This window comes from Pan troglodytes, chromosome 6 (genome assembly GCF_028858775.2).
Source record: "Pan troglodytes isolate AG18354 chromosome 6, NHGRI_mPanTro3-v2.0_pri, whole genome shotgun sequence".
NCBI classification, from domain to species: domain Eukaryota; kingdom Metazoa; phylum Chordata; class Mammalia; order Primates; family Hominidae; genus Pan; species Pan troglodytes.
In genome coordinates, this window is record NC_072404.2 from 73,133,004 (window position 1) to 73,160,496 (window position 27,493).

The 27,493-nt window shown below is 46.1% G+C and overlaps 1 protein-coding gene across 10 annotated transcripts; it reads left to right on the plus strand.

Annotated features, from left to right (window-relative positions):
• Positions 1 to 457: 457 nt before the first annotated feature.
• On the plus strand, positions 458 to 22,008 carry LOC112207430 (mpv17-like protein). Of its 10 annotated transcripts, none has more exons than XR_010158459.1 (4): positions 458 to 1,752; positions 6,315 to 6,385; positions 19,703 to 19,776; positions 19,906 to 22,008. XR_010158459.1 is itself a non-coding variant. In XM_063814273.1 (3 exons), the coding sequence occupies exons 1-3, from the start codon at positions 1,191 to 1,193 to the stop codon at positions 19,921 to 19,923; spliced, it is 651 nt and encodes a 216-aa protein (XP_063670343.1). In that variant the 5' UTR covers positions 458 to 1,190; the 3' UTR covers positions 19,924 to 22,008. The 10 variants fall into 10 exon arrangements, 5 of the variants coding, with proteins under 5 accessions (XP_063670343.1, XP_063670342.1, XP_063670340.1 ...); XR_010158458.1 differs by lacking the exons at positions 19,703 to 19,776; positions 19,906 to 22,008 and adding exons at positions 7,883 to 8,144; positions 8,528 to 12,216; XR_010158460.1 differs by lacking the exons at positions 19,703 to 19,776; positions 19,906 to 22,008 and adding exons at positions 6,062 to 6,144; positions 8,528 to 8,547.
• Positions 22,009 to 27,493: the final 5,485 nt, after the last annotated feature.

Genomic DNA, 27,493 nt, shown 5'->3' on the forward strand with positions numbered 1-27,493 from the left:
AACACACCGGAACACTTTGCTTAGCATTTCTTTTCTTTTCTTTTTTTGAGAAAGAGTCTCCCTCTGTCAGCCAGGGTGGAGTGCAGTGGGGCGATCTTGGCTCACTTCAAGCTCCACCTCCTGGGTTCAGGCCATTCTCCTGCCTCAGCCTCCCGAGTAGCTGGGACTACAGGTGCCCGCCACCACGCCCGGCTAATTTTTTGTATTTTTAGTAGAGACGGGATTTCACCATGTTAGCCAGGATGGTCTGGATCTCCTGACCTCGTGATCCGCCCGCCTCGGCCTCCCAAAGTGCTGGTATTACAGGCGTCAGCCACCGTGCCTGGCCGTCCCATCATTTTTTAAGATAAATTCACATACCATAAAACTTACCATTTTATTTTCTCTCTCTTTTCTCTTTCTTCCTTTCTTTTTTTTTTTTTTTTTTTTTTTTTTTTTTTTTTTTTTTTTTGCAGGTTGGAGTGCAGTGGCCCTATCGTGGCTCACTGCAACCTTGAATTCCTGGGCTCAAGAGATCCTCCCACCTCAGCCTCCCGAGTAGCAGTAGCTGAGACGATCAGTGCGCACCACCAAGCCTGAGTAATTACAATACTTTTTTCTTTTTCCTTTTCTTGATTTTCCGTAGAGATGGGGTCTTCCTATTTTGTCCAGGCTGATCTGGAACTCCTGCCCTCAAAAGATCCTCCTGTCTAATTCTCCCAAAGTGCTGGGATTACAGGCATGTGCCACCGCGCCTGGCCAAATGCACCCCCGTTTTTTAAGTGTACAATTCAATGGTTTTTAATAGATTCACAAAGTCATGGAACCATCACACCTATCTAATTTCAAAATGTTTTCATCACTCCAAAAAATAACCCCATATGGGAGGCCGAGGCGGGCAGATCACTCGAGACCAGCCTGGCCAACATATTGAAACCCCGTCTCCACTAAAAATACAAAAATTAGTCGGGTGTGATGGCGCACGCGTGTAGTCCCAGCTGCTCGGGAGGCTGAGGCAGGAGAATCGCTTGAACGCGGGAGGCGGAGGTTGCAGTGAGCCCAGATCGCCCCACTGCACTCCAGCCTGGGCGACAGAGCGAGACTCCGTCTCAAAAATATCTAATTAATTAATAAAAATAAATAAATAAATAAATAAATAACCCCATGCCTTCTGCCTCTGTGGCTTTGCCTGTTCTCGGTATTTTGTGTCAATGGACCCATGCATGGGGGTGGGCCGGGCACCTTTCAAACGTTCAGCCCCCAGGACGGCCCGTGGCCTCCGGATTGGACGGCGCGAGCTGGGTGTGTGTGGGTCGCTCAATCGCTCCGGAGCTTCTGGAGGGGGCAGATGCAGGCGCGGGCTGCTGCAGTGCAGTAGCTGCTGGAGGCTGGGGAGGCCCGGACGCGGTGCAGGAAGACGCCGACCACGCGGGCTCCTGATCGCGGGCGCCCACAGCGCGGACATGGCGGGCTGGTGGCCGGCGTTGTCGCGCGCGGCCCGGCGCCACCCGTGGCCCACCGACGTGCTGCTTTACGGCTCGCTTGTCTCGGCCGGGGACGCGCTGCAACAGCGGCTGCAGGGCCGCGAGGCCAACTGGCGCCAGACGCGGCGCGTGGCCACGTTGGTGGTGACCTTCCACGCCAACTTCAACTACGTGTGGCTGGGCCTGCTGGAGCGCGCGCTCCCGGGCCGAGCGCCGCACGCCGTGCTGGCCAAGTTGCTGTGCGACCAGGTGGTCGGTGCGCCCATCGCGGTCTCGGCCTTCTATGTCGGTGAGGGGCCGGGAGGGGACCTGGGGGGTGGGACCCAGTATTGGGGGACTGGAGGCCGGGACTCGGGGATCAAGCGGCTGGAGGGAGGGCGCTGCAGGAGCCTGGGGACCCGGGCAGGAGCCGGGGCTCTGAGACCGGAGCTGCTTCAGAGGCCTGAAGGGCCAGGGCAAAGGCTAGAGGCTGGGGTGTTTGATTGCGAAAAGTTGCAGGAGGCACTGGCTGGGGAGCCGAGAAATTGGGGAGCCAGCGGTCCACCAGGTCAGGAATTTAGAGGACTAGGGTCGGGGCTCAGACTCTGGGGTTGGGTGTAGGCCAAGGCTGGAGGTAGGCAGGGCTGCGGAGGTCTTTGCCCCCTGAAAAAGGCCCACAGGAAAATAAAGGAGATCCCAGTTCAAGGCCGTAGCAGCTGCAATGACCGTGAACCAGTCGTGGGACAGGGAAGGAACCGACCTGCTGTTCAGAAAATCCACGCCTGGGGCCCCGGGGCCAACACAGGAACAAAATGCAAGGGGATCCGTGACCCTGAGGGGCAGAGCAGGTGGAATCTGAGGTTGGGCCTGGATCTTCAGCAAATTCATGCCCAGGGGCTTAGTCCTGGTTTGGTAACAAGATTTTCCCCTGGGGTCTCACGGAAAACATCAAGGGACCTTGGATCCTTGCCATGGAGGACTATATACCTGTGAGGGTTCAGGGAACCCTCTCCTTAGAAAATCCAACCCGGGCCTGGGGTGTGGGGGACAGGGGCTTGACTGTGGAAACCTTCTCTACTGCATACAATAAGAACAATGGAAATGGTACCTGAAAAATACCGGGGTTCATTCCCTTAACGAGTCACAAAGGACTCCACCAAGAGGCGGATTTTGATCAATGGGAGTTTTACTTGGCACAAGAAAGGAAGACACTGGGCGTATTCTCCCAAGTAGTGTGTCCCCCAGAGAAAGAGACAGGAGGGTTTTATAGGGTGATGGAGAAAGGAGAGGGTGCATGATTGCATGTAGAGTAGGGGTCCCAGTGAGTCATGATGCTAGCACATAGGCTGCATAGATTGCATAGGTTATAGTCATGAAGCTATAGCTTCTCCCGGGGTGAAGACTTTAGCATGGTAATGAGGAGAGTTAACTTGGGTTCATCTACAAGTAACCTGGGGTCACTTAGGAGCTGATTTAAACAAACAGGGTGACCTCATTCCACCCAGGGTTGGGGAAGAACAGGTTGAGGTCAGGAGGCTGTAAAACAGGCTGATCGCTCAAGTTGGTTAAATTCTTGTAATCTTTGGAGATCCCCCGTCTGCTCACAGGAGGGGCCCTGTGGCCTCTAGCATCATTGCGATTTCTATAGCCTTGAAGGGGATGGGGTGGGTAACTGGGGAGAAAATCTCTATGGGTCTTAAGCCTGACCTTGGGATTGGGGATCACAGATTTCCCCCCAAATGGGAGGGAACTTCTCCTAAGGGCTGTTGGTGCTTTCTAAACCAGGTTGAAGTCAGACAAGCCACCATCTTGAAGAAACCTACCCTGCCCCGTGTGCCTTATTTTTAAGAGTTGGATTCACTTCCTCTCCCTACAGACCCCACCAGAAACACAAACCACCTGGTTGCCTGTTGTCATTGCGGCCAACTACATGGCTGAGAACAGACAGCCTGAGAGCTAGGGCCTCCTGTTTTATCAGAAGGTCTGTGCCTGTTCCCGGTGTGTGATTTGCAGACTAGATTTGCAAACAGCTTCCTAGCACCTGTTACAGGAACCTGGTACACTGGTGAAGGGGTAGGGGACCAGAATGCTATTTAATCCTCAAACAACTAGTGAGATTGTTCTCTTTTTCTTCTTTTTTTTTTTGAGACAGAGTCTCGCTTTATTGCCCAGCCTGGAGTGTGCAGTGGCCCAGTCTCAGCTCACTGAAACCTGCGTCTCCAGGTTCAAGCAATTCTCCTGCCTCAGCCTACCAAGTAGCTGGGATTACAGATGCACACCACCATGCCCACCTAATTTTTGCATTTTTAATGGAGATGGGGTTTCACCAAGTTGGCCAGGCTGGTCTCGAACTCCTGACCTCAAGTGATCTGCCCATTTGGCCTCCCAAAGTGCTGGGATTACAGGCGTGAGCCCTCACACTTGAGATTGTTCTTAATACTCTCATATTACAAATGAGGAAACTGAGTCTCAAAGGGGTTCTGTGACTCACCCAAAGACAACACAATCCAGGCACTTGATGCTCTCATGGTGGGAAGTTTGACAGTTTGCCTGAAACTGAAAGATGCTGAGTTACTAACAAGACTTGAACCTATGTCCAGGCCAAGCTCTCTGATACAGATTCCTGGCCAGATTCCAGCTTTGCTTTGGTCTTCAGTTTTTCTTTTCTTTCTTTCTTTCTTTTTTTTTTTTTTTGAAACGGAGTCTTGTTCTTGTTGCCCAGGCTGGAATGCAATGACACAATCTCAGCTCACTGCAACCTCAGCTTCCCAGGTTCAAGTGATTCTCCTGCCTCTCCTGCCCCTCCTGAGTAGCTGGGATTACAGGTGCCCGCCACCACGCCTGGCTAATTTTTGTGTTTTTAGTAGAGACGGGGTTTCGCCAAGTTGGCCAGGCTGGTCTCGAACTCCTGACATCAAGTGATTTGCCCACCTCGGTCTCCCAAAGTGCTGGGATTACAGGTGTGAGCCACCTCACCTGGCCGGTTTTCAGTTTTTCTGGTTCAGTTTCCCTTACCTCACATTTCAATGAAAGGGGAAGTGGAAGGGGATAGAGTGGAGGTTTGCGTAAGGCTTTACATGGAAATTGCAGGAATCAATTGATCTTTGTGCTGGGGCTACCTTGGGGAACCAGAGTCGTAACAGATTAACAACTCTGGCTTGGGAATCAGACACCTGGGTTGAACTCTGTCTGCTATTAACCTCTCTAAGCTCTTTTCCTCCTTTGTAACTCTACCCACCTTAGCGAATTGTAAGGAGGGGCACATGAAATGAGGCGCATAAAGTACATAGCATTTAATTAATGCTGGGTAAGTGGAACACAGTATTACCAATATTTTGCTGGGTCATGTAAGAATCGTCTGTAATTAACTAATAAAGCTCTTATATTCCCTCCCTCCTAATCGGGGATTGGAAAGAATTTTTAAAGTACTCTCAGTTTTACAACCTTCCTAAAATAGGAGAGCTTTGCCTTGCTACCTGAATTTATTGTTACTTTTTTCCTTTTCTTTTTCTGAGACAGGGTCTCACTCTATTCCCCAGGCTGAAGTGCAGTGATGTGATCACAGCTCATTGCAGCCTCGACCTCCTGGGCTCAAGCGATCCTCCCACCTCTGCCTCTGGAGTAGCTGGGACTACAGGCATGCACCCCTATACCTGGCTGGTTTTTAAATAGTTTTGTAGAGACAAGGTCTTGATATATTGCCCAGGCTGTGAATTTCTCTTCAGGGATATTGAAGATCAAAGTGTTTTTAGGAAGGGTGAATTGGTGTTCCACTTTCAAATTTTGAATAGGGTAATACTGATGGAAAATTTGTAGTTGCCAGAGTATTTGGGTCCACTGGCCTTTTTTTATTTTTATTTTTTTGAGATAGAGTCTTGCTCTGTCACCCAGTCAGGAGCACAGTGGTGCAATCTCAGCTCACCTCAACCTCCAAATCCTGGGTTGTGTAGTGGTACAATCTTGGCTCACCACAACCTCCACTTCCTGGGTTCAAGCGATCCTTCTGCCTCAGCCTCTCAAGAACCTGGAATTACAGGCATATGCCACCATGCCTGGCTAATTTTGTATTTTTAGTAGAGACGGGGTTTCTCCATGTTGGTCAGGCTGGTCTTGAACTCCCAACCTCAGGTGATCCGCCAGATCAGCCTCCCAAAGTGCTGGGATTACAGGCATGAGCCACGCACCCAGCCCACTAGCTTTTTTTAAAAGACAGAAATTAAAATTTCAAAATGTTCAAATGTTCAACATTTCACAAAATGTTTGGAAGGTAGAGAAAGTAACCAATAGACCCACTATTGTAACCTGATTGTTTTTGTGAATTGTTAGTTTTTGAAAAAATAATCGTTCTGCTATAATTTTTATACTCTGCTATTCTCACTTCGTATTTATCATTCCTTTAAAATTTATCTAGTTTTAGAGTGGAGATTATGTTTTCTTTTTTTGTTTGTTTGTTTGAGACAGGGTCTTGCTGTGTTGCCCAGGCTGGAGTGCAGTGGCATGATCACAGCTCACTGCAGCCTCCACCTCCCAGGCTCAAGCGATCCTCCCACCTCAGCCTGCTGAGTAGCTATGACTACAGGCACGCTACTACACCTGGCTAATTTTTGTATTTTTTGTAGAGATGAAGTTTTGCCCTGTTGCCCAGGCTGGTCTCTTAACTCCTGGACTCAAGCAATCTGCCTGCCTCAGCCTCCCGTTACAGGTTTGAGCCACGGCGCCTGTCTATGTTCTCTTTTCACTGTTGGGTCAAAGGGTCATATTGTTGGATGATAGTGATGGTTACTTTGCATTTTGGAATGGGAAACTTACACATGAACTGTTATACGGTACTCTACTGAATCTTTTAAAAATTTTTTTGGGTTTTGCAAATAGGTATGAGCATTCTCCAAGGAAAGGATGACATATTTTTGGACCTGAAACAGAAATTCTGGAATACCTATCTGGTAAGACAGGCGTTTGAAAATGTAATCACTATATTTTTGTGTATATATGTATATATATGTGTATAAAAATATATGTTTTGTGTTTATATTTATAAACCTGAGATTACAGGTGTGAGCCATCGTGCCCAGCCATTATACACATATTATTTTATAAACAATTTATGATAAAGAGAAAACATGCATTTCTACTGTCTTTTATAATGTTAATATTACCTATACCAGTGCTTTTTTAAAAATGTGGATTCAAATGACTGTCTTGTGTAACTTGCTTTTAGCCATAGGAATTTATTTTGGTGTTTTTGTTTTTGTTTTTGTTTTGGTGTGGTAGGTCTGGCAGCAACAACTTCAGTTAATATTTCTGTTTATCTGGCAAAGTCTTTGTGTTATCTTCATTTTTGAAAAATAATTGCTGGATAAGGAATTGGTGGCTGACAGTTTTTTTCCTTTGCATCTTTTGAATATATTATTCTACTGCCTCTTGCCTTCCATTGTTTCTGTTAAGTCAGCTGTTAATTTTACAAAACATAGGTGCTCAAATAAAAAACATGTGCATGAATATTTACAGCAGTAATAATCATACAGTCAAAAAGTGGAAACAATCCATGTGCTTGTTGACTCATAAATGGACACCCAATTTTTAGCTATAACAAAGAAAGAAGTACTTATACATGGTATAATGTGGGTGAAATTTGAAAGCATTAAGTGCACAAAAGGACAAATATTACCTGATTTTATTCACATGAAACATCAGGAATCGGCAAATCAATTGGGATATAAATCAGATTAGTGGTCATTAGGGCTCAGGGAAGCAGAATAGGGTGTAATAACTTTATGCATAATGGGTTTTTAGAAGGGACAGGATGAAATTGTCCTGGAACATTGTGAATATACTAAAAGCAACTGCATTGTGTGCTTTAAAATGGTTAAGTTATTAATTTTGTATTATGTGATTTTTACCTTAAAAAACAAAAAAGAGAAGACAGACTTACTCTATACATAATAAACTCAAGATGTGTTACAGATTTATATGTGAAATCCAAAATACTATAATATTTAAGGAATAGCTAAGTAGAATAACACTAAAATTTAATATAATAAAATATTTCCTTAAAAAAGAAAAAAGCACAGTAATTAAAAAGGGAAATATAGTTAATCTTTTTTCTCTCCATTAAGCATGCCATTAACTGAGGAAAAAATCAAGCTGCAATTATGTAAACTACATTTTCTAAAACCATAAAGAAAATAAGAAATGAAAAGGGATTTGGGAAAAAAATCCAAAGGTACAGTCAACTACACAAAAAAAGCTTAGTCTCATTAATCATTATGAAAATGCAAATTGTAACTGAAATAAGATAAAACTACAATTCAAAGAGAAAGCCTAAAATTTCAACCCCCCAGAAATTCTGGGTTTTGGAGAGCTGGGATGGAATAGGGCTCCTAACCTCACAACACTGAAAGAACCAAACTAACTTCAAAGTCATGACTTTATTTTTATAGCAACCAGGTTGCCAAGAACTGAGTCAAAATGTGAGGGAAAACAAGCACCTGCAAGGAGAAAGAGGACAGATGCACTTACATAGGACAGATGCAAATAGACACCACTATGACAAGTAAAGCTGGAATAATCAATACATTCCTGAAGACAAAGTGGGGCCGGTCTTTGGGATTGAGAGACCGCTGACAGCTGTAGAAGTTGGGAAAGATCCATCATCTTGAAAACTTTTTCCCCACAAACCCACTGTGATCTCTCAAGCAATTGGTAAGGAATCCAAGAGAGTCTGTATATGATACAGATCAGGGAGAGCAGAACACTTGGGAGGTGACCAGGTCTTGGGGGCCGAGCCCTTATGAATGGGATTAGTGCCTTTATAAAAGAAGCTCAATGGAGTTCTTGTGTGCCTTCCACTATGTGAGGACATAGAAAGAAGGCACCATCTATGAACCACGAAATGGGCTCTCATCAACACTGAATTTGTGAGCATCTTGACCTGAGATCTTACAGCCTCAAGAAGTGTGAAAAAAGAAATATCTGTTGATTTTTAGTCACCCAGTTTATGTTATTTTGTTATAAGAGTCCAAATAGACCAAGGTATTCCACTTAATACCTCTTTTTTCTTTTTTTTTTTTTTTTTTTTGATGTAGTCTCTCTCTGTTACCCAGGCTGGAGTGTAGTGGCGCGATCTCAGCTCACTGCACCCTCTCCAGTGATTCTCGTGCCTCAGCCTCCCAAGTAGCTGGAATTACAGGAGTGCACCACCACGCCCAGCTAATTTTTGAATTTTACTAGAAATGGGGTTTCTCCATGTTGGCCAGGCTGGTCTGAAACTCCTGACCTGAAATGAGCCACCTGCCTCGATCTCCCAAAGTGCTGAGATTACAGGTGCGAGCCACTGCGCCCAGCCCAGGTGGTAAATTTCTGAGTTTAGTGAAAGTTAAAATGGCAGCTCGATTGTTTAAAACAAATGATGAGAAGAACGTCTTTGTCTATGTGTGTAAACCCCATGGGATCTGCGTGGCATCCCCCAAGTTGGTGAAAAATATTTACCATATAATAGAGAATAAAGGATTCTCACCACTAACTGATAATCCTGCTAAACAACAGCAGCTTTGTAAAGGGAGTAGACAATCATTGAAATCCAGGTAACTTTAAAGAATTCAGCAGCGGGAATCTGTAGGTCCAGAGTATTTTATAAAAGATCGGGTTTCATTGTAGAGGGAGGTAGCAAGGCTAATATAATGAAGTATGATTTGCTGCTATACTAGACATGTAATCTAATAACAGTACAGTATGATAAGAAAATTTAAATATGTAGTTTTGAAAAGGTTTCAGAAGTGCTCAATGGTTCTGCATCAGAAAGTGAATTTCAGTAACAAGAGGAGACTCAAGGCAGGGCTGATTAGAAGGCTCAGGGGACATTCACAGGGTCAATTAAGCTGTTCACTCAATCTTCCTTAAATGGGTCAGAAAGCCTAGGGCAGAGATACTGTGAACTAGAAAAATGAAAAGCATCAACAATTCAACAGTAAAGAGAAATTTCAGTTAAGAGTTATATCTAATGTAAATGAGGAGTTAATGGGTGCAGCAAACCAACACGGCACATGTATACATATGTAACAGATGTGCACGTTGTGCACATGTGCCCTAGAACTTAAAGTATAACAATAATAATAATTTTAAAAAGTTATATCAGTAAATGTAATTAGGCCAGATTTACCCATAAAAATAAAATACATATTTTTAAAAAAATCCAAAAAGGGTGGTAGAAACACATTTTGAGTAAAAACGCAATGATTAGCTATATATATATTTTTTTGAGATGTGATCTCACTTTGTTGCCCAGGCTGGGGTGCAATGGCACGATCTTGGCTCACTGCAGCCTTGACCTCCTGGGCTTAAGCAATCCTCCCTCCTCAGTCTCCCAAGTAGCTAAGACTATGGTGAGCACCACCATGCCCAGCTAACTTAATTTTTTAGAGAGATGATCTCGCTACGTTACCCAGGCTGGTCTCCAGCTCCTGGGCTCAAGTGATCCTCCTGCCTTGGCCTCTCAAAGTGTTGAGGTTATAGGTGTGCACCAGTGTGCTTGGCCAACTAGATTTTTTTAAAAGGCTAATTAAGGCAAGGTTTGAAGCCAGACTAACCAATGTTATACGTGGCATAATAATGTTAGGGAGAAATAAGAAACGCTAAACAGCACAGTAAATAGAAACATGAGCTTCAACTTCTCTTAAATAAGCAAGAAAATCTATAAAATATGTAAAATAAAAATGGAATGAAATGTACTGTATAAAAGTGTAATCCTACTATTAGGTCGGTGCAAAAGTAATTGCAGTTTTGCCATTACTTTTTTTTTTTTTTTTTTTTGAGATGAAATCTCGCTCTTGTCCCCCAGGCTGGAGTGCAGTGGTGTGATCTCGGCTCACTGCAACCTCCACCTCCCACGTGCAAGCGATTCTCTTGCCTCAGCCCCCCAAGTAGCTGGGATTACAGGCACCTGCCACCATGCCTGGCTAATTTTTGTATTTTTTAGTAGAGACGGGGTTTCACCAAGTTGGCCAGGCTGGTCTAGGACTCCTGACCTCAGGTGATCCACCCGCCTCAGCCTCCCAAAGTCCTGGGATTACAGGCATGAGCCACCGTGCCTGGCCTACTTCTTCTTTTTTTTTTTTGAGATGGACTTTCACCATTCTCGCCCAGGCTAGAGTGCAGTGGCATGACCTCTGCTCACTGTAACCTCTGCCCCCTGGGTTCAAGCAATTCTCATGCCTCAGCCTCCCCAGTAGCTGGAATTACAGGCACCCACTACCACGCACAGCTAATTTTTGTACTTTTTGGTAGAGATGGAGTTTTGCTGTGTTGGCCAGGATGGTCTTGAAATCCTGACCTCAGGTGATCCACCTGCCTTGGCTTCCCAAAGTGCTGGGATCACAGGTATGAGCCACCGCGCCCAACCTGCCATTACTTTTAATGGCGATAACTGCAATTACTTTTGCACTGACCTAATAGAAAACTAACTACCCCACTAGGAGAATCTCACACAGTTGTGGGGTTTTAATCCCATGGAATCTAGAAACCACCTCACAGTTCAATTTACAGAGGGGAAATCACTGGAGCATTTGGTTAACATGGAAAAGGACACAGACTTAAACCAAGAGCCTCCACAATTCTTCCCAGAGCTATAATAGAATGCTCCTCTTGAAAACAGGAATGAAAGAAGAGGATCAGAGGCTCTGAGTGTCTGCACATTCACTACTTGTAGGTAATGCAGTCCCATGCAATCCAAGGGATTCACTTGAGCAAATGGACTGGGACAATCATGGGTTCAGCAAAGCGCTATGTTTCTTGGTAAAGACAAGAAAATAACAAACTCCCCTATACCAGTAATAAACATCCACAAAATGAAATAAAAGATCTTTCTCATTTACAACAGGGATAAACATATAAGCATGTGGGAATTAAAATAATGTAGTATAAATTCCATTGATAGAAAAATCAGATTACAAAATGCTTGGAGCAAAGGAAAAGAATGATACATTTCTTAGTGCAGTTGCATTAAATATAAAGAAACATACATTTCTTTCCCAAGTTAATTTATAAAAGTTGGTAAAATGGCTGGACACGGTGGCTCACGCCTGTAATCCCAGCACTTTGGGAGGCTAAGGCGGGCAGATCTCAAGGTCAGGAGTTTGAGACCAGCCTGACCAACATGGTGAAACCCCGCCTCCACTAAAAATACAAAAATTAGCTTCGCATGGTGGTGGGTGCCTGTAATCCCAGCTACTCAGGAGGCTGAGGCAGGAGGAAGGAGAATCACTTGAACCCATGAGGCAGAGGTTGCAGTGAGCCAAGATCACACCACTGCCACTCCAGCCTGGGTGGCAGAATGAGACTCCGTCTCAAAAAAAAAAAAAAGTTGGTAAAATGATGAGATGCATAGAGAAAAAATAGGTGCCCAAAATACTAAAGGTTGTTGTTTTTATTTAAAGTAAAAACAACAATAGTAAACTGACTATACAAGATATTGAAATAGAAAACAAGAAGACTTCATCAAAAGAGTGTGGCACTTATTAGAGCAAAAAACTAGACTGATAGAATGAAATTACAGACAGAAATCCAGATGTATGTGTAATTATGCCCGATTTGTCAGATATTATTTATCGGGGGAAGAAGTCATCAATATTATTGGGCAAACTGAGTATTAAAGAATAAGAAAAAGAAACAGATATTACTCTATATGCTATAATAAACTTCAGACAAGTTAAAGATACAATAAATCACTGAAGAATAAGAAAATGGATTGAGGAGAAAAGACTGTTTTCTTTTTTTTTTTTTTGAGACGGAGCCTCATGCTGTCTCCCAGGCTGGAGTGCAGTGGCATGATCTCAGCTCACTGTAATCTCCACCTCCCGGGTTCAAGGATTCTCCTGCCTCAGCCTCCCAAGTAGCTGCGACTATAGGCATTCACCACCACACTGGGGTAATTTTTGTATTTAGAGTACAGATAGGGTTTCACCATGTTGGACAGGCTGGTTTTGAACCCCTGACCTCAAGTGATCCACCCACCTTGGCCTCCTAAAGTGCCGGATTTACAGATATGAGCCACCATGCCCGACCTGAAAAGACTATTTTCCATCATTGAAACCATATGAGAAATGATTAAGGATAAGATTGATGGGACCTATCTTATTTATATATATTATTATTTATGTGTGGTTGTACAAACACACACACACACGAGTTGACCCTTGAATATGGGTCTGAACAGTATGGTTCCACTTCACCTTGAATATTTTTTGGTAAAATTACACTGAGTGTGCCTGGCTCCCCTCCCACCTCCTCCACCTCCTCCTCTGCTGTCACCCGAGACAGCAAGACCAACCCTCCTCTTCCTCTTCCTTGGCCTACTTGATGTGAAGACAACGGGGATGAAGACCTTTTTGATGATCCACTGCCACTTAACAGAAAGTGTGTTTTCTTATCCTTAGGATTTCCTTAACATTTTCTTTTCTCTACCTTACTTTATTGGAAGAATATTGTATATAACGTATGTAACTTACAAAACATCTTAATCGCCAGTTTATGTAACTGGTAAGGCTTCCGGTCACTAACAGGCTGTCAGTAAAACTTTTGAGGAGTCAAAAGTTGTACTTGGATTTTTCACTGTGTGAGGGTCAGTGCCTCTAACCCCTGTGTTGTTCAAATGTCAACTATATATGATTCTTCTGGACAGTGAAAATCACTAAAACTCGAGTGAAAAGAAAGGCAATTAATTGACAGGTAAAGTAATCATAAATGTGAGTGAGTAGCTAAAATCCAGAATATGTGTAGAATTACTACCCAGTTCCCACTGTACCCATCTTCACAGGATATAAGGAAACACAGAGAGAGTAAAATAAATAGGGATCAGGCACTGTGGCTCACGTCTGTAATCCCAGCACTTTGGGAGGCAGAGGTGGAAGGATCACTTGAGCCCAGGAGTTCGAGACCAGCCTGGGCAACATAGTGAGATCTCATCTCCAAAAATAAAAAAAATTAGCTGGGTGTGCTGGCACTTGCCTGTAGTCCCAGTTACTCAGGAGGCTGAGGTGGGAGGATCACTTGAGCCCAGGAGGTCAAGGCTGCAGTGAGTGGTGATTGTGCCACTGCATTCCAGCCTGGGTGACAAAGCTAGATCCTGCCTCAAAACAAACAAGCAAATAAAAAGTCATGTGGTACAAAGTGGCACTGTGCAAAGTGGTGGGGCAAAGACAGAGGAGGATCCGGCCACAGCTATCAAGGCTCTGTTAATCTGACGCAGATGCTTAACCCTTCCTTTGCCATGGTCCCCTCTGGAAGTCTTGTAAAGAATACAGGCGTCTATTCACAATGTTTTAAAGACTTAAGTCCATAAGTCTATTATAGGAAGTAAGTCTAATCATGTTTTAAAGACCAAGGAAAACAACTATTTTGAAGTGCAGTTATTGCAATTTTTTTTATTTTTTATTTTTTATTTTTTCTGAGACTGACTCTAGTTCTGTTGCCCAAGGCTGGAGTGCAGTGGTGTGATCTCAGCTCACTGCAACATCCACCTCCTGGGTTCAAGTGATTCTCCTTCCTCAGCCTCCCGAGTAGCTGGGAGGCCTGCTACCACGCCTAGTGAATTTTTTATACTTTTAGTAGAGATGAGGTTTCACCATGTTGGTCAAACACCTAACCTCAAGTGATCTGCCAACCTTGGCTTCCCAAAGTGTTGGGATTACAGGCATGAGCCACTGCGCCCGGACAATACTTTTCTAAAACCAGATTTGTGATATAGGAACAACTGTTCTTTACTGTTGCACTAAATATCTAAGAACCGCTGACATTTTGAAGATGAATCCAAACAGCGTTTGCGATCTCTGCAACCACGGGAATGAGACGCGAAAGCCTCTGTGATTTCCACTCGCAGCAAGGTCGTGGTCTGCAATTAGCTCGGTGTGGGGGCTTCATTTGCAATGGAAGGAAATGCTACATTGCAGTTAGACATTGATGGAAATAAAGATATATTTTTTCTGGGTTCAATTCGTGAAGCTCTCGGGTTCTCTCTATAGACCCCACATGAAGAGCCCCTAGAATGGGGGAGACCAGAGCCCTCTTTCACCAGAGCAGGTAAGTGTGGGCACAGGAGCAGGCAAGGCAGGGCAGGATCTGCTTGTCAGGAAAGGTGGAACCAGCTGTGAGATGAGCTGGGGAAAGGGCCTGGGATTCCACAAGACGGGGAAATTCAATTTGGCATAAGATGAGGCTGGGAAGGCAGGGCTGTATCCCAAAGTGCCTGTGCATCATGCTGTGATTTTGGACTTGCCCTTAGAGACGAGAGAGTGCGCCACGGAGAGATTTTAAGTGGGACAGGTTTTAGCAGGATCAGACATATTTTAGAAAGATGATTTTAGCAGATGCATGGAGGGCGGTTTCGTCCAGGGAGAAACTGGTGGCACAGGGTCAAGTTTGGAAGATCTTGAAGAAGTGAGACCAAGAGGTGAAAAACAAATTAAGGCCAGGAATGGTGGCTCACACTTGTAATTCCAGCACTTTGGGAGACTGAGGCAGGTGAATCACTTGAGGTCAGGAGTTCATGACCAGCCTGGCCAACATGGTGAAACTCCGTCACTACTAAAAATACAAAAATTAGCCAGGTGTGGTAGTGGGTGTCTGTAATCCCCACTACTTGGGAAGCTAAGGCAGGAGAATCGCTTGAACCTGGGACATGGAGGTGGCAGTGAGCAGAGATGGTACCACTGTACTTCAGGTTGGGTGACACAGAGAGACCCTGTCTCAAAAAAAACAAAAAAAAAAAAGAGAAAAAAGAAAAGAAAAGGAAAACACATTAAAATGACAGTAGTAAGAGAGGCAATGAAGTTGGGAATGTACAATATTGCCAGAACTAACATGAATTAGACAGGAGGGCTCACAAAGGAGTGAAGAAATACCATCCATTTCTGGAATGAAGGAGGAGCAGGTATCGCTGGGCAGAGGAAAAAAGCAGAAGGGGCTGACTATAGGGAAGGGGGAAGTTATGGAGAATAACAAGTTAAGCTGAGTTTGAGATGCTTATGGTAGAAATGTCTAGTAAGGAACTGAAAATACAGAGGTTTTTCTATTGGGAAATGAAACTTCTTTTTTATTGCTCTGTAAGGGCATACTCTCTCTCTCTCTCTCTCTCTCTCTCTCTCTCTCTCTCTCTCACACACACACACACACTCTGTTATATACATTGCAAATATTTTTGCCAGTCTGTCTAAATTCATATGTCCCTCTGTCCATCCATCCATCTATCCACCCACCCATCCATCTCCATAAAGCTCTGAATTTCCCTTTGTGATTTCTACTTTGGCATCATGCCTTAAACAATTTTTTTCCACCCCCTTATTGTATAAATATCCACCTAAAATTGTTCCTAGTGTCTTTATGGGTTTTTTTTTTTTTTTTTTTGGTCAATTTAAATGTTTTAAACTTCTAGACCAAGTGTGATGGCTCACGCCAGTAATCCCAGCACTTTGGCAGGCCGAGGTGGGTGGATCACTTGAGGTCATGAGTTCAAGATCAGCCTGGCCAACGTGGTGAAACCCTGTCTCTACTAAAAATACAAAAATTGGCTGGGTTTGGTGGCATGTGCCTGTAATCCCAGCTACTTGGGAGGCTGAAGCAGGAGAATCACTTGAACCCAAGAGGTGGAGGTTGCAGTAAACCGAGATCATACCACTGCACTCAGGTCTGGGCAACAGAGTGAGACCCTTTCTCAAAAAATAAGTAAATAAATAAATGTTTTAAACATGTAGACTTTATTTTGCACGGGACTCAGCTCTGACTCTATTGGCTTCTACATAGATGACCTGTTAGTCTACCATTTCCTAAAGACTCTGTCCTTCTTTAATGTACTTAAATTTGAGCTATTTTAAAGCTTTTTTTTGTTTGTTTTTTACCCAGCACTTTGGGATGCCAAGGTAGGCAGATCACGAGGTCAGGAGATCGAGACCATCCTGGCTAACACTGTGAAACCCTGTCTCTACTAAAGAAATACAAAAAATTAGCCAGGCGTGGTGGCGGGCGCCTGTACAGCCAGCTACTCAGGAGACTGAAGCAGGAGAATGGCATGAACCCAGGAGGTGGAGCTTGCAGTGAGCCGAGATCACGCCACTGCACCCCAGCCTGGGGGACAGAGCGAGACTCTGTCTCAAAAAAAAAAAAACTTTTTTTAAAAAATAGAGATGATGTCTTATGGTTTTTCCCAGGCTGGTCTTGAATTCCTGGCCTCAAATGATGCTCCCGCCTCGGCCTCCCAAAGTGTTGAGATTACAGGTGTGAGCTGCTGCACCCGGCCAATTGAGCAATTTTTATATACAACTTTTTCTTCTTATTTTGGCAGTCCGCAAAAATTCAGAAAGCTACTATAAGAAAATGACAATCAACCATCTGTGTGCAAAAAGAATTAGCCACTTAACACAACTGGTCCATTTTCCATTGTAAAAATCCATAGGAAATTGGATTTGTAATTACATTTCGGCTTTCCATGGAAACCACAGAGCAGCCGGTCATCTATATATTCAGCAAATCCTTCAAATTGCAGAGTTTTTTTTGTTTTGTTTTGTTTTGTTTTTTGAGACAGAGTCTCACTCTGTTGCCTATGCTGGAATGCAGTGGCATGATCTTGCTCACCACAGCCTCTGCCTACCAGGGTCAAGTGTTTCTCCTGCCTCAGCCTCTTGAGTAGCTGGGACTACAGGCATGCACCACCATGCCCGGCTAATTTTTGTATTTTTAGTACAGACGGGGGGGGGTTTCACTATATTGGCCAGGCTGGTCTTGAACTCCTGACCTCGAGATCCACCCACCTCAGCCTCCCAAAGTGCTGGGATTACAAGTGTGAGCTACCGTACCCGGCCTGCAGAGATTTTTTTTTAGGGATGGGAAGATCACAGAAATGCATCGAAGCACATATTGTCCAAATAAGAAGAAGTGAAAAGGTAAAAATATAGGCTATCCCATAAAATTTCAAGAATAAGCTGTGCTTTTGTGCTTCAGGCTATTTTGATAGCAAGCATTCTCAACACTACATATTTTTTAATTTTTTTGAGACGGAGTCTTGCTCTGTCGCCGAGGCTGGAGTGCAGTGGCACGATCTCAGCTCACTGCAACCTCTGCCTCCTGGGTTCAAGTGATTCTCCTGCCTCAGTGATAGCGATAGAAAAATTGGAGTACAAAATGCTTGGAACAAAGGAGAAGAATGACACATTTCTTCTGTGCAGTTGCATTAAATATAAAGAAACGTACATTTATCTCCCTAGTTAATTTATAAAAGTTGGTAAAATGGCTGGGCATGGTGGCTCACGCCTGTAATCCCTGAGTAGCTGGGATTGCAAGTGCCTGCCACCACACCCAGCTAATTTTTGTGTTTTTAGCAGAGGCGGTGTTTCAACATGTTGGCCAGGCTGGTCTCGAACTCCTGACCTCAAGTGATCTGCCTGTCTTGGCGTCCAAAAGTGCTGGGATTATAGCTATGAGCCACCACACCAGGCCCCAGTGTTGACTTTTAGAGACACATCTATGAAGGCATTTGCAGCTTTGTAATGGTTTGAACTTGGACTTTTGGCCACCGTATTAGTGGCACCTCAGTGGTGACTAATGCAGATTTTAAAATTTAGGGTCCCTGAGGAAGATGATGGGAAACAAAACCCTGCACCTGGCTCTCCCTGCTGTGGCATGCTAATATGGATGAGTAGGTCTTGCAGTGCAGATAACGATTTTTACAAATTCATCGTGGAAAGCGACAGAATTCTTTAGAGTGGGGAGAGACCTTAAGCAAGGGGAGGTAAGCAGACCTTTTTCAAATGTGCCAGGTGATGCCAGGTGCCTTGCAGGTCCTGTGCCAGGGACTGGCATGGCGTTCTTTGTTTTTGAAATAGAATCTCCCTCTGTTGCCCGGGCTGGAGTGCAGTGGCGCTATCTGGGCTCACTGCAACATCCACCTCCCGGGTTCAAGTGATTCTCCTGCCTCAGCCTCCTGAGTAGCTGGAATTACAGGCACCCGCCACCACATTTGGCAGATTTTTGTATTTTTAGTAGAGACAGGGTTTCACCATGCTGGCCAGGCTGGTCTCGAACTCAAGACCTCAAGTGATCCACCCACCTCAGCCTCCCAAAATGCTGGGATTACAGGCGAGGTATGGCATTCTTTCATTTCACTTATGAAAATACTAAGGCCCGAGTAAGGAAACCTCCTGCCCTGCTGGAGGTTACATAATTCATGGAGTGGGGAATCAAACCCAGGTCGTTACAATGTTGCCACCCAGCTTCTTCCCATCACTACTCATGCTTTGCCGGGTGCCCTGGATGCAGCCGTGCCTGAAGGCCACTCCACAAACAGGCCCTGCTGGGAGACAGTATCAGAGATCCAGGACTCTGGGAAGTAGAACTGGGCAAGAAAGTGCAAGAGGCTGACAAATGGGCTGGCTCCTCCATCCTGCCTGGCATCTGGTCCGATCCTGTTGTTGTACTAGTGAGGTGGGTGTTGTGGCCGAGGGAGGGGCTTTGTGGGATCACACCTGGGGACAGATGGGACCAGAGTCAGGGTCTCTGAACTGTGTGTATCGTCCACTGTCCCTGACTTTTCACTAGAGACATCTACAAACATCACAGAGCAGCAGTCTAGGAACAGGGGCCCCCTGCCAGTGCTGCTGTGAGCCCTTGGAGAATTCTGTACTTCCAAAATCTCTTATCTGATGGCCTTGGGAGGCTATCTCAAGATGCCACAGCTGGCCGGGTGCGGTGGCTCACGCCTGTAATCCCAGCACTTCTGGAGGCTGAGGCGGGCGGATCACCTGAGGCCAGGAGTTCAAGACCAGCTTGGCCAACATGACAAAACCCTGTCTCTAGTAAAAATACAAAAATTAGCCGGGTATGGTGGCATGCACCTCCCAGCCCCTTGGGAGGTTGAGATGGGAGGATTGCTTGAGCCGGGCGGTGCAGGTTGCAGTGAGTGGAGATTGCGCCACTGCCCTCCAGCCTGGGTGACAGAGCAAGACCGTGTCTCAAAATTAAATAAGTAAAATTAGGAAAAAATAAATAAAAGAAACAACTGGTATCCTTGGTTGTAGCTGCAGGGATTATCAGTTACCCTCTGCCCATAACCCTTAAGTGAAAGGCTTGTCTAGGGGCCACTGATCTTGGTTGACCTGGCAGGGGAGCAGGACACTCCAGGTGTCTTAGTAGGGCCATTCCTAAAGTCCTAAAGATGGCATTGGGCAGTACAAGGGACTTCTGCACAGCACACACACACCAGGTCTGCATCTTCTCTGCAGGACATGCAGCGTTTTATGCTGTAGCCCCAGAGATTTCAGTTTCTGCTTTTACGAAGGCATCCTCTGGAGATTATGTGAGTACTTCAACAAGTGCAACCAATTTCCCTCTATATCCAAAGTCTGGGTTGTGGAGAATTCACGCGTGCAGCACTCCCTGGTTTCCTCGGGGAAGTTGCCACTGATGGTGTATTTATTTTCCTTAGGAAAGCCAAGAAGAATGAGCCCCAAACTCACCGACTCACCAGACACAATGTCCGCCACAGGTGGGACATCAGTGCTGGGGCTTACCTGGGATGTCAATCAATCTTTTGTAGACATTCAAGAAAGCTGCTTCAGCTTCCTTGCTTCTTTTAATAATGTATCAATCTGAAAGGGAAGGAAAGAAAGAAAAGAAAAACAAAGAGCTCAACATTTGTCATTTGTCAAGAGGTAATTTACAAAGCATTACACATCTAGTGAATTCCTGCAGCAAGGAGAAGTCTGATTCCTCCGCGTAGATGCTTGACAACTGGGCTTCGACCTCTTAGAGGAAATGCCTGCAAACCGCAAAAAGGCCCCTTTCTTGAAGGTAAACGAGGGAGGAGCAGAGATTTGGGAATATGGAGCCATTCACTATACAGCAGGGAACACTGGGTGGGTCTTCCATAGAGAATGGTCTGGCGTGCGTGCCCTTCGTGGTCTTCTTCTTTCTGCAAGTACTAAGAGCTGGCCATGTGCTAGACACTGCTGGGGGGCCGGGGGTGGGCGGAAGAGACAGTTCCTACCCCCAGGAGCTCAGGGTCTAGGAGGGAAACAGATATGTAATTAAGAAGTAATTAAATCCCTGGGGACATGGAGAAGGGAACCTCAGGCAGGAAAACTGTGACCTTGGAGCAGAGTCTTGAAAAGTATTTCACCCCAGTGGATGGGTAAGACACCACATGTAAATGGGAGAACATATTCAAATGCCCGGAGCAAAGAATTTCATAAAATTCCTTTTTTTTTTTTTTTTTTGTTAAGACAAAGTTTTGCACTGTCTCCCACTCTGGGGAGCAGTGGCGCGATCTCAGCTCCAAACTCTGCCTCCCGGGTTCAAGAGATTCTCGTGCCTCCGCCTCATGAGTAGTGGAATTACAGGTGCCCACCACCATGCCTGGCTAATTTTTGTATTTTTAGTATAAATGAGGTTTCATTATGTTGGCCAGGCTGGTCTCAAACTGCTGACCTCAGGTGATCCACCCGCCTCAGCCTCCCAAAGTGCTGGGATTACAGGCCTAAACTACTGCGCCCGACCTACGTGTTCTGTTTTGAGACACTCATTCACATGTCAGCTTGTGCTCCATTCCTGGAGTCCAGATTAAGAGCCCACCAATGGGGCTACAACGCACCATGGGGGATAGGGGACCCACGAGAGTCTGCCAGATGGGAACGTGGATACATATGCGGGATCTGTGGGTGACGCAGTTGGGCAAGCAAATGGGGTCAGATGGTGAGGGGCACAAGGGCAAGTGGTGCAGGGTGACCCTCATCACCTGGGCAGCAGTCGGGGAGAAAAGAGCACAGGAGGGGGCAGGAAGAGATCACTCTGGAGTCATTGCTCTCATCCAAGTGAGACGTGCTGGGCAGTGGCTGTGGGTGTTGAGGAGGACGAGAGGGCGGCTGGAAAGATCAGTGGCACACACAGTTGATGTGAGGCCCAGAAGAACAAGGCGAATCGAGGACGATGCCCACGATTCCAGATTAGGTAACTGGCGAGGTTTTGTGATGGTGGCCAGTATTGTTTTGTTTTGTGAACTGACTAGCTGAGCCAGTTTCCTCCAGTGTAGACGTCTATTCTTCAGCTGTGCCGGATGCACATGCAAAGAGCCTGCCGTGGTTGGACCGACTTATTAGAATATTTAGCTTACCTGCACACTTGCTGAGACAACAGATCACGCTCTACAGCCGAAACACGCAAGACGGCACGTGCACCAATTTCATACTGGCTCAGGCAAAGGACAGTAAATTATATATTCCTTCTGTCCCTTCCTAGAACTATGCTGTCTCTGATGTTATTAAAGAGGCAAAAGATGTGGTTTAATTACAGGGCCTCTCACCTGAGCCACCTGGCAGTTTGTTAAGGGCTGAGAGAGGTCCCCTGATTAAGGATGTGGGGTGCTCAGGACTAGGGGATGAGGGCTAGTTGGAGCTGGGCCTAGAAAATCAAATGCATAGCAGACTAGTGCCATGCAAGCATTTCCAACTTCTAACAAGCTGTGCACTAAGATTCCAATTTGAAAGTCAGTTGTTTGGAACTCAGACACATTCAGTGCCCCCCCCCCCGGCCCCCTGCCCCCCGCCCCCCAACCTGATAAGTTAAGGCTGTGATTCTGGGCCAGTTGTGGTGGCTCACACCTGTAATCACAGCACTTTGGGAGGGTGAGATGGGAGGATGGCTTGAGCTGAGGAGTTCAAGACCAGCCTGGGAAAAATAATGAGGTATCTACAAATTAAAATTTAAAAATAAAAATTTTACAGAATAAAAAATAAAAAAATTAGCTGGGCGGGGTGGCAATACACCTATAATACCAGCTACTTGGGAGGCTGAGGTGGGAGGATTGCCTGAGCCTAGGAGTTCGAGGCTGCAGTGAGCTGTGTTCACACAACTGCACTCCAGCCTGGGGAACACAGTGAGACCCTGTCTTAAATTAAACACACACACACACACACACACACACACACACACACACAAAGTTGTGAATTTGGTGTTGAGTAGAGTTTCAGAGCACTCTACAAGGACTGTTTTTTGAGATAGAGGCTTGCTTTCTTGCCCAGGTTGGAGTGCAGTGGCACAGTCTCACCTCACTGCAGCCTCTGCCTCCTGGGTTCAAGCAATTCTCCTGCCTCAGCTTCCCAAGTGGCTGAGACTATAGGAGTGCGCCACCGTGCCCAGCTAGTTTTTTTGTTTTGTATTTTTAGTGGAGATAGGGTTTCATCATGTTGGCCAGGCTGGTCTGGTCTTGAAATCCCGACCTCAGGTGATCCACCCGCCTCAGCCTGCCAAAGTGCTGGGATTACAGGCATGAGCCACCATGCCTTGCCTGCAAGGACTATTAATATGACATGACCGCCCTTTGTTTTTAAAATAACTCCCTCCCCCTTTATTAGCAACTCATGCTCATTGTGTGATCAGAAAAATATCAAGTATATAGAAATAAATTAAAAGTATTATTACAATGTGCCACTCACAGGCAGGAATCAGACTGTGAGGTCTGTATTTCTAAATTTGTTTTCCTAATTATACAAAAAAAATCATTGTGGCCAGGTGCGGTGGCTTATGCCTGTAATCCCAGCACTTTGGGAGGCCAACGTGGGCAGATCACAAGGGCAGGAGTTCGAGACCAGCCTGGCTAAGATGGTGAAACCTCATCTCTACTAAAAATACAAAAATTAGTTGGGTGTGGTGGCGTGCACCTGTAATCCCAGCTACTCAGGAAGCTGAGGCAGGAGAATCGCTTGAACCCGGGAGGCGGAGGTTGCAGTGAGCCGAGATAATGCCACTACACTCTAGCCTAGGCAACAGAGTGAGACTCTGTCTCAAAAAAATAAATAAATAAGTGACATGAAATGCAGACACACAAGAGACTGATGTATTATACATTAGAGTGGTTTCGGGCTGGGGGTGGGCAGGAAGGAGGGGCTGGTAGATGCCAACTGAAGGGTGTGGGATTTCCTTTTGGGTGATGAAAATGTTTTACAATTGCCTGTGGTGACAGCTGTACAACTTTGTGAATATCCTAAAAGTCAATGAACTGTAGATTTTAAATGGGTGAATTATATGGTATGTGAATTATATCTCAATCAAGCTGCTTAAAACGGGTGTGTGTATGTACATATTCAAAATCAACCTATACGTAAGATTGTGCATTGTGCTTTCTTTCCCTGTTGTATCATGTATCTGTCTCAATATCCATTACAAATTTTGGGAACTGTCTAAATGGTACTGTTTCAACTGTACCTAAGCCCACATATTATAGATGTCTGGAGTAAGCAACGGATTTGGAGTTGCTTCTCCAGATGAATTGGAACACTCCCTGGGGCCCTTCTAAGAGAGGCAGGTGGGTAGCAGAGCCTGTCCAGAAAGCTGGGCAGATGCCCTGGTTGCTGTCCGTACTGATTGACAGCCACACAGAGGCTTCTCTTCCTGGCTTAGGATCTGCCTAGGGAGGGCCCTTCACTTCCTAGGTATTCCGACTGAGGGTACTAGGTGGCTGCATCTCCTGGAGGCAAGGGCTGGGATCTGGAAGGATCCTGAAGTCTGTCCTCCTGTCAACTAGGTTATTCCCAGGGATGTGGGGTTTGGTAATTTACATGGCACACTTCGGGGCTGTAACAGGTTGAATTGTGTCTCCCGAAAGATGATGAAGTCCTGACCCTCAATACCTGTGAAGATGACCTTATTTGGAACTAGGGTCTCTGTAGGTGATCAAGATAAGGCAAGGTCATTAGCCTGGGCCCTCGTCCAATAGGATCCGATAAGAAGGAGAAACCTGGACACAGAGACAGACATGTAGACAGGATGTCACAGGGAGATGAAGGAAAGGCTGGGCTGATGATCTACAAGACAAAGATGACCAGGAAACCACCAGAAGCTGAGACAGGGACACAGTAGATTCTCCCCTGCGGCCAGCAGAAGGAACCAGCCCTGTGGACATCGGTGTTTTAAAACCACTCCGCTGAGCCTGGCATGGTGGCTCACACCTGTAATCCCAGCACTTTGGGAGGCCAAGGTGGGTGGATCACCTGACGTCAGGAGATCTAGACCAGCCTGGCCAACATGGTGAAACGCTGTCTCCACTAAAAATACAAAAATCAGCCAGGCGTGTTGGTGGGAGCCTGTAATACTAGCCACTTGGGAGGCTGAGGCAGGAGAATTGCTTGAACCCAGGAGGCAGAGGTTGCAGTGAGCCGAGATCATGACACCGCATTCCAACCTAGAGACAGAGCAAGACTCTGTCCCCCCTGCCTAAATAAATAAATAAATAAATAAATAAAACCACTCCAAGCATGTCATTTTGTCTAAACTAGAATAAAACCCAAAAACCTTAGTGTTCCTCCACCCATTGGCACTGTATCACAGGGACCACGACTTTCAGACCTCTCCCCATGCCCTCTTCCACTAACACAGGGAAATTCCAGCCCAGTCCTGAGGAACATGGTCAGGTCGACGAGTTTAATTAATTCAGTATGCAAATGGGCCATGAGGTTTCTTAAAAGAGATGACTTAAAAGATCCTTTTCTAAATGATGAAGTCCCCTCAGCCCCACAGACAAGAATGGGCCCCAAGGCTGGGCGCAGTGGCTCATGCCTGTAATTCCAACAATTTAGGAAATGGAGGCAGGAATTCAAGACCAGCCTGGGCAGCAGAGTGAGACTCTATCTCTACCAAAAATAAAAATTAGTTGGCCGGGCGCGGTGGCTTAAGCCTGTAATCCCAGCACTTTGGGAGGCCGAGGCGGGTGGATCACGAGGTCAGGAGATCGAGACCATCCTGGCTAACACGGTGAAACCCCATCTCTACTAAAAATACAAAAAAATTAGCCAGGCGTGGTGGCAAGCGCCTGTAGTCTCAGCTATTCAGGAGGCTGAGGAAGGAGAATGGCGTGAACCCAGGAGGCAGAGCTTGCAGTGAGCCGAGATTGCGCCACTGCACTCCAGCCTGGGCGACAGAGCAAGACTCCATCTCAAAAGACAAAAACAAAAACAAACAAAAAAAATTAGCCAGGCATGGTGGTGTGCACCTGTAATCCCAGCACTTTGGGAAACTGAGGTGGGAGGAGGACTTGAGCCCAGGAATTGAAGACCAGCTTGGGCAGCATAGCGAGACCCTATCTCTACAAAAAAGTACAAATTAGCCAGCCACAGCGGTGCACACCTGTAGTCCCAGCTACTCGGAGGCTGAGGTGGGAGGATCACTTGAGCCCAGGGGCTCAAGGCTGGAGTGAACTATGATTGAGCCACTGCACTCCAGCCTGGATGACCGAACGAGACTGTGGTTTTTTTAAAAAAGAAAACAAAACAAACAAACAAAAAAAACCCAGAATGACCCTGGAGGTGGAGTTCAGTCCATCCTCCCTCTGCAGCTCACCCAGTCTGCGGTGGGCTTTCTCTTCCTGTGACTTCACTGCTGCAGCCTAGTTCCATGTTCCGTGCTTTGCTTACATGGAACACCCTTGGCTGGCCTCTCCACTCAAAACCTATCTATTCTGCAAGACTCGATGCACACACCACTTCCCCCAGACCTCGAGCTGGGTTCCTGGGCTATTCTGAGTCTGAAGGGAGGGAGGGAGCCAGGCCTTTGAATGCCAGCCCCACCTCATCTGCATGAGGAGGAGACAGCAGCCACCTCCTGGGGCTGGATGAGTCGCTGACCTACCCTGGCGAGGGCCCCAGTACCAGATACAACACAGTGACTCTGCCACACAAAACAGCTTCCCTCCAGGTGTCCACATGGCTACTGGCCAGGAAGAGCACCCATGGGAGGGAGGGAAGAAGGGACAGTGTTGTGCTCATCTTCATGCCCTGCACCCACCCACCTCCCTGCAGGGAGCCCAGCCTGTCCATTGCATGCCTTGGAGGTGCAAGCCAAGGCTTAACACAGCTCCCTCTGAGAAGGGGAGGGATCTGTGAATGAGCAAGTGTCTAGGGCCAGGTCTTAATGCAAGGATCGCTGAAGAGAGGATCCTAGGCTAGGGTTCCGGCTCCCTCATGCCTGCGTGCACGTTAGCTTGAGGTAGGTACCATGCCCTTAAAACCATTTAGGGCCGGGCACAGTTGTTCATGCCTGTAATCCCAGCACTTCGGGAGGCCAAGGTGGGAGGATTGCTTGAGCCCAAGAGTTCAAGACCAACCTGGGCAGCATAGCAAAACCCCATTTCACACACACTCTCACACAGACATAAAACCATTTAGAAGAAGCTAAACTGGGATGGATCTAGAAACGTCAGACACTGGCCTGTGGCCCTGGGTAAAACCTGTCCTGCTCGGAGGGATAGCCTATTTTTCAGGCTCACCTCCTGCCACACCCAGTCACTCCCAGTTCCCAGAACACATGAGCAATTTCCCCTCTGCCTGTAAGGCGCCTCCCAGGAATGCTACCCTGATCCCAGGGCTCAGAGCAGATCCATCTCCCAGTCGTGGCCACTCCCAACACAACGTGGGACTGTCCTGGAGTTCTAGGATGACAGATAAGGCTGCCTGACTCAGGGATCCTGAATTCCTGGAAAACTAAGCTGTAGCATCAACCGCCTTTCCTCCTGACCATGGGCACACAGTGGGTGTTTAATATGCTTTTAATATTTTCCTCAATGGCCGACTGCATGGTTTGCAGACGTGACCCAAGGGTTCAGGAATCCAGGTTTAAATCTTTATGAAAATGCTCAACATGTAAAGAGTTCTTGACTGGGCATGGTGGCTCACGCCTGTAATCCCAGCACTTTGGGAGGCCAAGGTGGGTGGATCACTTGAGGTCAGGAGTTCAAGACCAGTCTGGCCAACATGGTGAACACTCGTCTCTACTAAAAATACAAAAGTTAGCTGGTTGGGGTGGCAGCCACCTGTAATACCAGCTTCCCAGAAGGCTGAGGCATGAGAATCGCTTGAACCTGGGAGGCAGAGTTTGCAGTGAACTGAGATCACACCACTGCACTCCAGCCTGGGCAACAGAGTGAGACCCTGTCTCAAAAAATATATAAATAAATAAATAAATAGAAAATGCTTAACATGTAAAGAGTTCTCTGTGTAGTAAGCATTGTTTTGTGTGCTGTGAGATGA

Coding starts and splice junctions, on each gene's coding strand:
- LOC112207430 (XM_063814269.1), top strand. CDS start 1,191: ATGGACCCATGCATGGGGGTGGGCCGGGCACCTTTCAAACGTTCAGCC. Junction 1,753..6,314: donor GGTCTCGGCCTTCTATGTCG/GTGAGGGGCCGG, acceptor TTTTGCAAATAG/GTATGAGCATTCTCCAAGGA. Junction 6,386..7,882: donor AATTCTGGAATACCTATCTG/GTAAGACAGGCG, acceptor TTATTTTTATAG/CAACCAGGTTGCCAAGAACT.